This window comes from Aquarana catesbeiana, linkage group LG10 (assembly GCF_042186555.1).
Source record: "Aquarana catesbeiana isolate 2022-GZ linkage group LG10, ASM4218655v1, whole genome shotgun sequence".
Lineage (NCBI taxonomy): Eukaryota > Metazoa > Chordata > Amphibia > Anura > Ranidae > Aquarana > Aquarana catesbeiana.
Window position 1 is genome coordinate 3,335,745 of NC_133333.1, and position 15,337 is coordinate 3,351,081.

General features: G+C 53.6%; 2 protein-coding genes across 6 annotated transcripts in view; one reads left to right on the forward strand and one right to left on the reverse strand.

The window, feature by feature from the left end:
* The window catches only part of ZBTB17 (zinc finger and BTB domain containing 17), a 40,499-nt gene extending 38,282 nt beyond the window's left edge, over positions 1-2,217 (forward strand). For all 5 annotated transcript variants that reach the window (XM_073601486.1, XM_073601488.1, XM_073601484.1 and 2 more), the window contains one exon: positions 1,830-2,217. In XM_073601486.1, coding sequence (XP_073457587.1) covers positions 1,830-2,092 — 263 coding nt within the window. In that variant the 3' untranslated portion in view covers positions 2,093-2,217. The remainder of the gene's footprint in view (positions 1-1,829) is intronic.
* A 6,905-nt stretch (positions 2,218-9,122) lies between these two features.
* SPEN (spen family transcriptional repressor) overlaps positions 9,123-15,337 on the reverse strand; it is an 80,362-nt gene continuing 74,147 nt past the window's right edge. Inside the window, 6 exon segments of the mRNA XM_073601489.1 lie at positions 9,123-9,326; positions 9,329-9,389; positions 10,244-10,299; positions 10,302-10,401; positions 13,034-13,228; positions 13,460-13,825. Of these exon segments, the coding sequence (XP_073457590.1) occupies positions 9,259-9,326; positions 9,329-9,389; positions 10,244-10,299; positions 10,302-10,401; positions 13,034-13,228; positions 13,460-13,825 (846 nt within the window). The 3' untranslated portion in view covers positions 9,123-9,258.

Sequence of the window (15,337 nt, forward strand, 5' to 3'; positions counted from 1 at the left end):
AGGCCGCAGAAGTGCACGGGTAGGAGGGGCTTAGCTGGGAAGTCAAGCCGCAGAAGTGCACGGGTAGGAGGGGCTTAGCTGGGAAGTCAGGCCACAGAAGTGCACAGGTGGGAGGGACTCGGCTGGGAAGTCAGGCCTCTGGAGAGCACAGGTGGGAAGTCAGGCCCCTGAAGAGCACAGGTGGGAGGGGAAGTCAGGCCCCTGGAGTGCACAGGTGGGAGGGACTCAGCTGGGAAGTCAGGCCCCTGAAGAGCACAGGTGGGAGGGAACGTCAGGCCCCTGGAGTGCACAGGTGGGAGGGACTCAGCTGGGAAGTCAGGCCTCTGGAGTGCACAGATGGGAGGGACGTCAGGCCCCTGGAGAGCACAGGTGGGAGGGACTCAGCTGGGAAGTCAGGCCCCTGGAGAGCACAGGTGGGAGGTACTCAGCTGGGAAGTCAGGCCCCTGGAGAGCACAGGTGGGAGGGACTCAGCTGGGAAAACAGGCCCCTGAAGAGCACAGGTGGGAGGGGAAGTCAGGCCGCTGGAGAGCACAGGTGGGAGGGACTCAGCTGGGAAGTCAGGCCCCTGGAGAGCACAGGTGGGAGGGACTCAGCTGGGAAAACAGGCCCCTGAAGAGCACAGGTGGGAGGGGAAGTCAGGCCCCTGGAGAGCACAGGTGGAAGGGACTCAGCTGGGAAGTCAGGCCCCTGGAGAGCACAGGTGGGAGGGACTCAGCTGGGAAGTCAGGCCCCTGGAGAGCACAGGTGGGAGGGACTCAGCTGGGAAGTCAGGCCCCTGGAGAGCACAGGTGGGAGGGGAAGTCAGGCCCCTGGAGTGCACAGGTGGGAGGGACTCAGCTGGGAAAACAGGCCCCTGCAGAGCACAGGTGGGAGGGGAAGTCAGGCCGCTGGAGTGCACAGGTGGGAGAGACTCAGCTGGGAAGTCAGGCCCCTGAAGAGCACAGGTGGGAGGGACTCAGCTGGGAAGTCAGGCCCCTGGAGAGCACAGGTGGGAGGGACTCAGCTGGGAAGTCAGGCCTCTGGAGTGCACAGATGGGAGGGACGTCAGGCCCCTGGAGTGCACAGGTAGGAGGGGCTTAGCTGGGAAGCCAGGCCCCTGGAGAGCACAGGTGGGAGGGACTCAGCTGGGAAGTCAGGCCCCTGGAGAGCACAGGTGGGAGGGGAAGTCAGGCCCCTGGAGTGCACAGGTGGGAGGGACTCAGCTGGGAAAACAGGCCCCTGCAGAGCACAGGTGGGAGGGGAAGTCAGGCCGCTGGAGTGCACAGGTGGGAGAGACTCAGCTGGGAAGTCAGGCCCCTGAAGAGCACAGGTGGGAGGGACTCAGCTGGGAAGTCAGGCCCCTGGAGAGCACAGGTGGGAGGGACTCAGCTGGGAAGTCAGGCCTCTGGAGTGCACAGATGGGAGGGACGTCAGGCCCCTGGAGTGCACAGGTAGGAGGGGCTTAGCTGGGAAGCCAGGCCCCTGAAGAGCACAGATGGGAGGGACTCAGCTGGGAAGGAAAGTCAGGCCCCTGGAGTGCACAGGTAGGAGGGGCTTAGCTGGGAAGTCAGGCCCCTGAAGAGCACAGGTGGGAGGGGAAGTCAGGTCGCTGGAGAGCACAGGTGGGAGAGGAAATCGGGCCTCTGGAGTGCACAGGTAGGAGGGGCTTAGCTGGGAAGTCAGGCCCCTGCAGAGCACAGGTGGGAGGGACTTAACTGGGGAAGTCAGGCCCCTACCAAAGATGATCCTGTAAAGGTGTGTCCTGCGGTTGGTGCTCTTTCTGGTCACATGACAGGTCCTCTTCTTGTGACATTTGCAGTAAATGAATCTTCTCTCCGCCTTTCCACAGACCCGAACACACAGATCCTGTATGCCTGCGACTCGTGCGGCGACAAGTTCCTGGATGCCAACAGCCTGGCAGAACACGTGCGGATGCACACGGCGCAGGCGCTGGTCATGTTCCAGTCGGACACGGACATTTATCAGCAGTACAATGCGCAGACCACGTGGCACGCGGAACACGTGGTCCAGGCTGGCGACCTCCTCTTCCGCCAGCGAGATGGCACAGATGTGCAGCCACAGCCCATGGATTGTCAGAGTCCGGGGGAGTAAGTGCACTTTTGGGGATGGACTGTGGGGGGCGCTGTCTCATCGCTTTCTGATGTAAACATGAATCTGTGTAAGTTATGGCCTGTACCAGAGCCCTTATGCGTTCAATAAATATTATTTTTTAAGAATTTGATTCTTTTGTATCATAAGGGGATTAAAGAGACCCTCCCCCCTTCCCTGAACCCCGAATACTTGTCACCTTCTCTATGCAGGGTGCCATCCCCTGATATCATTACAGGTCACCCTCCCCAGAACCCCCCAATACTCATTGTATCTAAAGAGGGCCCCCCCCCATATACTCATTTTGTCTGTCCAGGGCTCCCCAAACCCCCCGATACTCATTATTATAATTATGTAGGGGCTCCCCAAAACCTGAGACTAATTCTATCCATTAAGCCACCCCCCCCCCCCCCAAATATTCATCATTGTATCCATGCAAGCTCCCCAGAACCTGATACTAATCTTATCCATGCAGGGCCCCCAAACCCATCATGCAGGGGCTCCCTGAATCCCTGGTACTTATCCATGTAGGGGCTTCCCAGGCAGCAATACTAGTTTCCCCCCCCCGATACTTCTTATTTATACAAGGGCTCCCCTGATAACTCCCCAGATTCCAAAACTTGTCATCCACACCGGACACCCAAAAAAAAAAAAGCCCTGATATTTGACATCTCATCTATTCAGGAGAGGAGGGGGTGTCAGTGGGGGATCTTTTCCAGGGACGTTGTCACTTCATGCTGCATAAGTAAGGGGGCGGGGCCTTTTTTGAAGGTTCGAACATTTAAAGGAGATCGCTTCTGTCACTGCAGAGGTGTCGGCGGCTAGAGGAACCTCACCTGTGATTGGTTTTTACTTTTTCCACTTTCTAGTAACCAATCAGAAGACTTCTGACCTCACCAGTAGTGAATTCTGATTGGTTGTTGTATATCAGTATGCTGCCAACCCCCCTCCCCCCTCCCCTTTCTAATGTTTTAAGAGAATGATCTATTCTGAAGCTGAAATTCTTTGTTTTGGGGGGATTTCATTGGCTGCCTTTGCACCCCTCAGATCTACAGCTGGTGGGGGGAGCACCCCTATTCAGCATGAGGTGTGCTTGGGAAGGACAGAACCGCTCTTATTGAGCACAACCTCCCTACAATTCTCCTGACACAATGGGAGAAATATAGTGGTTGGAAATGTGAGCCACATACAGGTTTATCTATGACAGGCCACTAGGGGGCAGTATAACACATTCCAGTGAGTCTAGACCTGTGGCCCTCCAGCTGGTGCAAAACCTCATGGGAATTGTAGTTCTGCATCGGAAGCGGCTGACCGTTACAAGCACAACCCCCAGAGGCAGAGGAATGATGGGACTTGTAGTTCTGCAACAGCTGGAGGGGCCATAGGTTGAGCACCAATGGTCTAGGCCAGGGATATGTAATTAGTGGACCTCCAGCTGTTGCAGAACTACAAGTCCCATGAGGCAAGACTCTGACAGCCACAAGCATGACACCCAGAGGCATGATGGGACTTGTAGTTTTGCAACAGCTGGAGGTCGGCTATTTGCATTTCCCTGGTGTAGACTGATCAATAAGAGGCCACTATAACACAAGCATTCCATGGAAGGCGCTTATTGATGAGAATTCAGGAGAGGGCAGTATATAACGCCAGCATTTCAATGAATAGAGAACCTGATGGGTAAGTGTCCACAAGAGGGCAGTAGTACACCAACATAGTGAATTTGCATAGCATCTGATCAGTGAGAGTCCACTAGAGGGTGGTATAACACCACATTTCAATGAATAGAGTACAATCTGATCAGTGAGAGTCCACTAGAGGGCGGTATAACACCACATTTCAATGAATAGAGTACAATCTGATCAGTGAGAGTCCACTAGAGGGCGGTATAACACCAGCATTTCAATGAATAGAGTACAATCTGATCAGTGAGAGTCCACTAGAGGGCGGTATAACACCACATTTCAATGAATAGAGTACAATCTGATCAGCGAGAGTCCACTAGAGGGCGGTATAACACCAGCATTTCAATGAATAGAGTACAATCTGATCAGCGAGAGTCCACTAGAGGGCGGTATAACACCAGCATTTCAATGAATAGAGTACAATCTGATCAGCGAGAGTCCACTAGAGGGCGGTATAACACCAGCATTTCAATGAATAGAGTACAATCTGATCAGCGAGAGTCCACTAGAGGGCGGTATAACACCAGCATTTCAATGAATAGAGTACAATCTGATCAGCGAGAGTCCACTAGAGGGCGGTATAACACCAGCATTTCAATGAATAGAGTACAATCTGATCAGCGAGAGTCCACTAGAGGGCGGTATAACACCAGCATTTCAATGAATAGAGTACAATCTGATCAGTGAGATTGCAGTGCAGTGAACTGAATACCGTCTAAACAGTGAGCGCCCACTAGGGGGGCAATATAAACACAAATATTCCAATAAATACAGATTTGTCTTTATGAGAAATCCCGGCCAAGGGTTTGATTTTTTTTTCCCACCTGAAAGTGGCGTACATGGGTCGTTTTTTTTACCAATCATACTGGGGGGGTGATTAGAGTTTACGGAGCTCTCGTTCTGCACCCCCCACCCCTTTCATAGACTGGTGGGGTAAACAGGAATGAAGCTCCGCCTCCCAGGTTTTCACCCTTCCTGATGCCATGTGAAAATGTTGTGGGGGGTAATACCTGGCTACCTGGGGGGGAAGATGACAAATAATCAACTGTTGGAGAGACTTCAGTACCATTTTGGAGACAAATCCATATAATGCGATTGGCTGGTGTTCCCCAAATATCCTACAGAGCCGTGTCTGTGCACATCGAAAATCTGAGACCACCAGGGGGTGCTGTGTACACACCATACACTTTATATGTGACCCCCCCTCCTCACAGCTGGCTCCAAGCATTATAAACTATTCCCCCATATTATACTTTTTACCTCAGTGCTGCTGATCTCCTGCAGCCTTTTGACAATCACTTCTCTCCATTCACCAGTCCTTGTAAAGATAACAAGCAGGCAAACATGGCCTGTCCCCAATACAGGAAACAATGACGGGGGGGGGGGGGGCATGGCTGTGTCTCACATAGAGGGGGAGGGGGACATATTGCCATAACAATGTTAGATCTTAATTGTTGGGCTTAAAGAAGAACTCCAGGAATTGCAGCAATTTGGCTTATAAGGGGTTATTGTCCAGCAGGGTGTATGCCACCTCCTGAGCTTTCATTTACATTCTGTCTTATGGAGCTCTGGAAAGATTGCCAGCACTACAACAGCTAATGTGCCCGTCCCCTCCCCCATCACAGAGCGCTTTGTTTTATGTAAACTCATTCATAGAATACAAAGGCTTCTGTGAATGGGTAGGAGGAGGGGGACAGAGATGCTGTGTGTGAGCTATCCCTACACTCCCAGAGCGGTGTTCACACACAAACACAGCATCTCCCCTCCACTGCCCAATCACAGGTGTGTACTTATTCAGAGCATACAAAGGCTTCTGTGAATGGGTAGGAGGAGGGGGACAGAGATGCTGTGTGTGAGCTATCCCTACACTCCCAGAGCGGTGTTCTCTCACACAGCATCTCCCCTCCACTGCCCAATCACAGATGTGAACTTATTCAGAGCATACAAAGGCTTCTGTGAATGGGCAGAGATGCTGTGTGAGCCCTCACCCACAGAATCTCTGCCTACCTTTCCCCTCCACTGCCTATTCACAGAAGCCTTTGTATTCTCTGAATTAGTTCACATAAAACAAAGCGCTCTGTGATTGGGCAGGCAGAGAAGTATAGCTATCTTCCCAGAGTGCCATAAAACTGTCAGATGTATATAAGAGGGAGGAGTCCAGGAGGCGGAATACACCGTGTTGGACTTGGCTCGGAGTACAGCGGCACATTATACAAAGTGTCTGAATTCCTGGAGTTAAGCGTTAATATTTTACATTTTGGCTGAGCTGGGAGGACAGCTGTCACTATACTTCCATTGCTCCAACACTGGACTGTCAGCCGCCCCTCCTCCAATCACAAGAAGCTTTGTATTATGTGAACCCATCAACATGGGCAGCAGCTGCTATGTAGAGCACATCCTATCAGAGTGCTGGGAGTATAGTAATAGCTGTAGTATGGGGGGGGGTAGTGATAGTAGGTAAAGAGAAGTCCAGGAGGAGGCGTACACCTCACTGGACATGTCCCCTTATATAAACCACAACACTTCCTGCATTGTTATTGTCAGCAGACACTCGTCATCCTCTTCTGGGAATCACTCCGGAGCCGCCGTGTTATAACCCCCTCCCCCACATCACAGACAGATCGAAGGTTCAGCATCACATGACAAGTTCCTGATGATCATAAAGATGAATCTGCTGAAGAGAGAAAGCTGCTATTCCCCAGTGCACCTCCCCCGCATCCCCCAAATCTGTGAGAACGGCTCGTCCCTTTTCCCAGCGTGTCACACAGAAAGCTGGACACTCTCTGATGACATCAGCTCTGGTGAAACTTTATTGTTCCAGACAATACACAAGCCTCCCAGTCTGTGTATTGATCTGAGCGATAAACATTTCACCAAAGATGGCGTCATCCGTATACAAGACCCGCTTTCTCTCCTGTACTAATAAAGGCAGAATGGCGCACAGGTAAACAAAACGCTGCATAGAGGTCACGATCGGGGGAAATAATCGTGTCCTATAAAAGGTGAACACATACTGATGCTGCTCCAAGACTGAAGAAACGTATAAAAGTGAACACCAGAGGACGCCAATCTGATTGTAGTAATGCAAAAAGACTAATGAATAAAAAAAAGCAAAGTGGCAACTCAGATGGAGTAGTAAATATAAGAGGAGATCACAAATGTGTCCTCTACAGGGGGGGGGGATGGGATGGGATGGAGTTAATGGGGCACCACTGCTGTGCAGATCAGTCAATAGACATCAGTAACCAGGAAGCGGCCAGGCTGTGGAACACAGTTGGCTGGAAGTGACATCATCACTGGGGATCAGAAGGGGAGTGGCTACACATTTGAGCTCCCCCAAGCCTCCTGGAGGAGGAGTCAGTACTGAAATGCGTAGCCATGCACCCTATTGACCAATCCAGACAGCAGTGGTGCCCCATTAGCTCCTGGACCATGTGTGCAGAGGTTCGAGCCGTGGATGACATTTGTGATATTCACTCATATTACACGTGTGTTACAACAAGAATTACATTAGCCTCTCAAGGCTCCACCAGGTCCCACATGGAGTGCCGACAAGGAGGGGAATTTGTCCCCGCTCAAAACATTCAGTAGGGAAAGGAAGTCCTAAAAGTCGCACATCACAGCAAAACCCTGGGAGGAGGTGCCTCAACTTGGGCTCCAACCAGGCCACGCCCCCAGGGCTGAGGCCGTCATACACCACACAGGGCTTTGCTGTGACATGCGACTTCTAGGACTTCCTTTCCCTACTACATGTGAGTTGCCACTTTAAATGGATAAAAACAAAGTGTCAACTCGCATGTAGTGGGGAAAGGAAGTCCTAGAAGTCGCACGTCACAGCAAAACCCTAGGGGGTGTATGACGGCCTCAGCCCTGGGGGCGTGGCCTGGTTGGAGCCCAAGTTGAGGCACCTCCTCCCAGGGTTTGGCTGTGCGACTTCTAGGACTTCCTTTCCCTACTACATATGAGTTGCCACTTTTTTTTTTGGCTTTAATGGATAAAAACAAAGTGGCAACTCGCATGTAGTAGGAAAAGGAAGTCCTAGAAGTCGCACGTCACAGCAAAACCCTGGGAGGAGGTGCCTCAACTTGAGCTCCAACCAGGCCACGCCCCCAGGGCTGAGGCCATCATACACCTCACAGGGTTTTGCTGTGACATGCGACTTCTAGGACTTCCTTTCCCTACTACATGTGAGTTGACACTTTATTTGGCTTTAATGGATAAAAACAAAGAAGTGACCACCAGAGGGTGTCAATCCGAGTGTAGTAATGCATGCATTACACTTATTTGCGCCCTCTGGTGTTCACTTCCTTTTTTAAATCGATGTGCCCGGAGTCCCGACCCCCTGCAATACCAGACTGTCACAGTGTCCCCCCAACCCCCCCCCCCCCCCCCCCCCACCCCCCCCCCCCCCCCCCCCCCCCTTTCCACACAGCCAGCGGACAAAGCTTGCAGGTCTCAGATATGGAATATCACGTGAAAAACTGGCTTGTATCTTTTTTTTTAATAAAGTTTGTAATCCAATGGACACACACAAACAAAACTCCAGAATGGGAGGGGGAAGTTGATTCCATAAATTAAGAGGCGTCTGCAAAACAAAACAAAAAAAAATAAAATAAAACAGAGGGGGAAAGGGGGGGGGAGGGGAAATGATTAAAAAGTCTTGTGTCCATCCAAGTGTATAACACTCTTCCACGGATTGCAAGGAGCGGAGAAATGTCTTCATGGAAAGCACTTACAAATGAGGGACGATACGTCGAGTATGAAAATAAGATTTTTTTTGAAAACACATTTTTGGCACAGATTAAAAAAAATGTTATGTCATGGGGGTCTGATTCTCTAGAGTCAGTATTATATATATTTATATATATAATATATATTATATATACTTATATACACACACCCATGGAGTCCTATAATATCCAAAGAAAGGAAAATAGATCTCCCTTTTGTGGTTTTTTTTTTTTTTCTTTTTGTTTTTTTTTTTCCCCATGTAAACTGTACATCCCAAAAGGTGAGGAATCCACGGGAACGGACAGGCCGCGCTCTCCGGTAGTCCGTCCGTTGGGCCGCTCCTCGGTCATTAGTCCAGTATTCACAGGTTCCTGCTCACTAGTCCACAGTTCGGACTTCCCCGTCGCAGCAAAGTCGCTCAGAAATATGATACACGCAGAGGGGGAGGGGAATGCTGTACACAGGTCCGAGTCACTCATTTAGTGCAAAGGCAGATTCAGCTTTTTTTTTTTTTTTTTTTTTTTTTTTTTTAAAATAAAAATAAAATAAAACACAAGGAGCACACCAATCCATAACCATCATGGAATATCCCACATTTGCTGGGTGCGGGATCCCACTCCCACCTCCTCCTCCGTTCAGCCGTTTCCTGGCCACCTCTACGCAATTTGTAAACATCCTGGGAAGCGGCAGAACCGGCTCCGTCCGGCGGGGGATTGCGGGTGAGCGGCCCGGTCACAGAGGTTTGTGTAGCTTGTCTCAGGCCAGGGCGATGACGATCATTAGGTGAGGAGAAATGTTGGAGATGCTGGCGAGGAGGTCCGGGCCAGGCGAGAAAGATGGCTCTCCGAGAATTCACAGGGCGGGAAAATCTGCAAGACGTACGCCGGCTGGAAGAGAGCGAGAAAACACGGAGTCAGAACTTTATATCATCGGATCAGTGCAGCACACTCCCAGGTACTCCCCCCCCCCCCCACTATGTCCCCTAAAGAGGGGGGCCTGTAATAATGCATGCAACTGTGGACCCCAATTACCAGCATCTAGGACACTACTCTTCCCCTCCCCCCATGCTAACTCAGGCACCCAGCCCACCAACTCTTACCCCCATCCTCAGCTCCACCCCACTCACCCCCCATCCTCAGCTCCACCCCATTCAACCCCCCCCCCATTCTCAGCTCCACCCCACTCACCCCCCCCATTCTCAGCTCCACCCCACTCACCCCCCCCATCCTCAGCTCCACCCCACTCACCCCCCCATCCTCAGCTCCACCCCACTCACCCCCCCCCCCCCATCATCTGCTCAACCCCATCCTCAGCTCCACCCCACTCAAACCCATCCTCCAGGCCACCCCATCATCTGCTCCAGACCACTCCCCCATCCTCCGCTCCACTCCACTCAGATCCAGCCTCATCTCCACCCCACTTAACCCCATCCTCCAGGCCACCCCCCTATCATCTGCTCCAGACCACTCCCCCCATCCTCTGCTCCAGCCCACTCCCCCCCATCCTCAGCTCCAGCCTCCTGGCCACTCCTCCCCATCCTCAGCTCCAGCCTGCTGGCCACTCCCCCCATCCTCAACTGCAGCCTAATGGCCACTCCCCTTCCCCATCCTCAGGTCCAGCCGCCAGGCCACCCCCACCCCATCCTCAGCTCGAGCCTAGTGGCCATCTCCCCTCCCCAGCCCCCCCGGCCACCCCCTCCCCCCTCTTTCTCCAAACTACACAGGTCACACAGCTGACGAACCTGGTTGGATCCTGGGTTGGGCACATTGATGATGCCCGCTGCCTGCTTTGCTTGCAGTAGGTGATGAAGGCGGCTTTCAGAGACTCTGTCTGGTTCACAACGTCCTCTTGATCGCGGCCACATGGAAGTGCGAGTAACAAGCAGTAGTCGCTCTCCACCTGCAAATATACAAGCAATCTGTATTTACTTAAAACCGTACGGTGATGATAATGTGATCACAGCTCTCGCTGGCTGCAGATTTTGTGCCACACATGGCCTGAGTGTCCTGTGCAAATTGGACTCTGGAGCAGATAGATTAGCACTTCCTCAGAAGACTTAGGAGGTGCAGCGTGAAGTGTGGAGGGGGAGCAGTGCTATGTGTGGAGGGGGGAGATGTGTGGAGGGGGAGCAGTGCTATGTGTGGAGGGGGAGCAGTGCTATGTGTGGAGGGGGGAGATGTGTGTGGAGGGGGGAGATGTGTGTGGAGGGGGGAGATGTGTGTGGAGGGGGGAGATGTGTGTGGAGGGGGGAGATGTGTGTGGAGGGGGGAGATGTGTGTGGAGGGGGGAGATGTGTGTGGAGGGGGAGCGGTGCTGTGTGTGGAGGGGGGAGATGTGTGGAGGGGGAACGGTGCTATGTGTGGAGGGGGGAGATGTGTGGAGGGGGAGCGGTGCTATGTGTGGAGGGGGGAGATGTGTGGAGGGGGAGCAGTGCTATGTGTGGAGGGGGGAGATGTGTGTGGAGGGGGGGAGATGTGTGTGGAGGGGGGAGATGTGTGTGGAGGGGGGAGATGTGTGGAGGGGGAGCAGTGCTGTGTGTGGAGGGGGGAGATGTGTGGAGGGGGAGCAGTGCTATGTGTGGAGGGGGAGATGTGTGGAGGGGAAGCAGTGCTATATGTGGAGGGGGGGAGATGTGTGGAGGGGGAGCAGTGCTGTGTGTGGAGGGGGGAGATGTGTGGAGGGGAAGCAGTGCTGTGTGTGGAGGGGGAGATGTGTGGAGGGGGAGCAGTGCTGTGTGTGGAGGGGGAGATGTGTGGAGGGGGAGCAGTGCTGTGTGTGGAGGGGGGAGATGTGTAGAGGGGGAGCAGTGCTATGTGTGGAGGGGGGAGATGTGTAGAGGGGGAGCAGTGCTATGTGTGGAGGGGGGAGATGTGTAGAGGGGGAGCAGTGCTATGTGTGGAGGGGGGAGATGTGTGTGGAGGGGGGAGATGTGTGTGGAGGGGGAGATGTGTGGAGGGGGGAGATGTGTGGAGGGGGAGCAGTGCTGTGTGTGGAGGGGGGAGATGTGTGTGGAGGGGGAGATGTGTGTGGAGGGGGGAGATGTGTGTGGAGGGGGAGCAGTGCTATGTGTGGAGGGGGGAGATGTGTGTGGAGGGGGGAGATGTGTGTGGAGGGGGGAGATGTGTGGAGGGGGAGCAGTGCTATGTGTGGAGGGGGGAGATGTGTGGAGGGGGAGCAGTGCTACGTGTGGAGGGGGGAGACGTGTGGAGGGGGGGAGACGTGTGGAGGGGGGGAGACGTGTGGAGGGGGGGAGACGTGTGGAGGGAGGGCAGCGCTGTGTGGAGGGAGGGCAGCGCTGTGTGGAGGGGGGAGATGTGTGGAGGGGGGGTGTGGAGGGGGGAGCAGTGCTACGTGTGGAGGGGGGAGACGTGTGGAGGGGGGAGATGTGTGGAGGGAGGGCAGCGCTGTGTGGAGGGGGGAGATGTGTGGAGGGGGGAGATGTGTGGAGGGGAAGCAGTGCTATGTGTGGAGGGGGGAGACGTGTGGAGGGGGGAGACGTGTGGAGGGGGGAGACGTGTGGAGGGGGGAGACGTGTGGAGGGGGGAGCAGTGCTACGTGTGGAGGGGGGAGACGTGTGGAGGGGGGAGACGTGTGGAGGGGGGAGACGTGTGGAGGGGGGAGATGTGTGGAGGGAGGGCAGCGCTGTGTGGAGGGGGGAGACGTGTGGAGGGGAGAATGTGTGGAGGGGGGCAGTGCTGTGTGTGGAGGGGGGGAAATGTGTGTGTGTGTGGGGGGGAGGGGGGGTGGAATGGGTGGAGGAGGGGGGGGGGGGAGATGTGTGGGGGGGGTGGAATGGGTGGAGGAGGGAGGGAGGGAGGGAATGTGTGGAGGGGGGGAGGGAATGTGTGTGTGGGGGGGGGATGTGTGGAGGGGGGTGGAATGTGTGGAGGGAGGGCAGCGCTGTGTGGAGGGGGGAGATGTGTGGAGGGGAAGCAGTGCTATGTGTGGAGGGGGGAATGTGTGGAGGGGGGGAAATGTGTGTGTGTGTGTGTGTGTGTGGGGGGGGGGGGGGGGATATAATGGGTGGAGGAGGGGGGAATGTGTGGAGGGGGGGAGGGAATGTGTGTGTGTGGGGGGGGGATGTGTGGGGGGGAGGGAATGTGTGGAGGGGGGGGGAATGTGTGGAGGGGGGGGGAATGTGTGGAGGGAGGGCAGCGCTGTGTGGAGGGAGGGCAGCGCTGTGTGTAGAGGTAGGGTGTGTGTGGGGGGGTGTTTTTAGAGGGGGCATGTCTGTGGAGGGGGAGGGGGAATGTGTGGAGGAGGAGGGGGAGCGCTGTGTGTGGGGGTGGGGGGGAGCAGTGCTATGTATGAGGGGGGGGGGTGTTTTTAGAGGGGGCATGTGTGTGGAGGGGGAATGTGTGGAGGAGGAGGGGGAACGCTGTGTGTGGAGGTGGGGGGGGAGCAGTGCTATGTATGAGGGGGGGGGGGATGTTTTTAGAGGGGGCATGTGTGGAGGGGGGTGTTCAGGTCTCTGAGCTGTTCTGGTTTCTGGGCCGCAACAGCACAGAGAAAGAAGTCGCAGCAAACTCACCATCATGCGGCGAGCGACTCCCTCCAGCTGGGTGGCTTCCAGCCTCATTCGCTGAGCGATCCTCAGGGGAGGTCCTCCTTCGGGGGCTGGCAGAGACCGATGAGCCAAGACGTTATTCCCAGATACAAAGTGCAACTGGACAGCGGCTGTGTCATTCTTCAGAGCGAGGAGACCTTGCCACACGATCGGGTATTTCTGTAAGACAATGACAGAGATCGTCAGGGAAGAACGATGGAACCTTCTAGAGGTCACTACTTCTTACTGGACTATAGGAAAGCTCTTATTTTATATATGACAGGCCCAAATAAAGGGTACTACATTATCTTTTGTAACTACAACAGTAAAAATTGATGATATTCAGTAAAGGGGCCAAACTGCTGCCTGTCCTCCCCACCTCCCATCCCGACTGATAAAACTCATTCTCACCGTCAGCAGCTGCACCATGTCCACCGATCTCTGAGAAGGCTCTTGCTTGGGGACGTCCGATCTGGAGAGGGTAGCAGCGGAGGAGGACATGAAGGGGGTCTGTTTCTGAGACTGGTGAGGGGAAGGTATTTCCTGCTTCAGGTTGATGGTAACAGGAGACGGGTAGGAGGTCTCCCTTGACGTGTCCACAGAAGCCCTCTGAAGATGCTGGATGTGGGACTCGATTTGGCTGGGGTGTCTGCTAATAGCTGCATGGTGAGCCTGCTCACCAACCGATGACTGAGCTGCCTTGGGGTCCTGGCTGACTTGTGGAGTTTTGCTGCGTCCCGGGGTGTTTGAATGTGAATGCTCACCATCAGGGCCAACCTAGAAAAGAAAACCAAAGAAAAATGATGAGGAACCTGAATTGAACAATTTACTCAAAATACGGTGCAAGACCGAGCCAGAGATGATAACAGGAGGATTTATGAAAAGGCTCACTGGGCTCCATAATGCTCTTTTCCTACCTTCATTCTAATGCTGAGAGTAACATACATCTTCCAATACTTAGGATTATTTGTAATCACGTTATAATGGCTCCTTATTGAATGTGGAACTAAACTCCCAAAAGGTAGTTCCACTTTAACACCCCCCCCCCCGTCTTGAATTTCAGAGTAGTGATAGTAGTAGTAGTATAGTGATATCTGTGATGCAGTTTGGAGGTTACATTTTGAAAGAAGCTGGCGGAGGCCATGTTGGTACACCCAACCGTAGGAAGGTGGCGGAGGCCATGTTGGTACACCCAACCGTAGGAAGGTGGCGGAGGCCATGTTGGTACACCCAACCGTAGGAAGGTGGCGGAGGCCATGTTGGTACACCCAACCGTAGGAAGGTGGCGGAGGCCATGTTGGTACACCCAACCGTAGGAAGGTGGCGGAGGCCATGTTGGTACACCCAACCGTAGGAAGGTGGCGGAGGCCATGTTGGTACACCCAACCGTAGGAAGGTGGCGGAGGCCATGTTGGTACACCCAACCGTAGGAAGGTGGCGGAGGCCATGTTGGTACACCCAACCGTAGGAAGGTGGCGGAGGCCATGTTGGTACACCCAACCGTAGGAAGGTGGCGGAGGCCATGTTGGTACACCCAACCGTAGGAAGGTGGCGGAGGCCATGTTGGTACACCCAACCGTAGGAAGGTGGCGGAGGCCATGTTGGTACACCCAACCGTAGGAAGGTGGCGGAGGCCATGTTGGTACACCCAACCGTAGGAAGGTGGCGGAGGCCATGTTGGTACACCCAGCAGTAGGCAGGTGGCGGAGACCATGTTGGTACACCCAGCAGTAGGCAGGTGGCAGAGACCATGTTGGTACACTCAACAGTAGGAAGGTGGCGGAGGCCATGTTGGTACACCCAGCAATAGGAAGGTGGCGGAGTCCATGTTGGTACACCCCACACTGCTCAGCGCTAAACCTTTAGGCTTTCAAAATTCAACATCAAAAAAGCATCACAGATGTCACTATACTATATTTATATCCGCTCACTTTATTGCCAAAATGACTCTGAAATTCAAGACGTAGCTGGGTGTAGTAAGATGTCCGCATGGGTGTTGTATCAGAATACTGCTAACCATTAGATCATGAAGTGTTGGAACGCATAGTGCATGCGCAGTAAGTAATTTTTGGACAGAACATAACTTCCGTTACACAATCTGATGGGTAGAGATAATCTGATAGAACAGGTACAGGCAACAAATATACATATGCATATCATTTACCAGTAAATAAAAGCCCAATTTGTCATGGAAAAAAAAAAAAAAAAACCACGGTATAATGTCCCTGGATATACTAAGGAGTTGCAAAAAGATTTACTAACACAAGTCAAAGTTACAAAGTTGTGTTC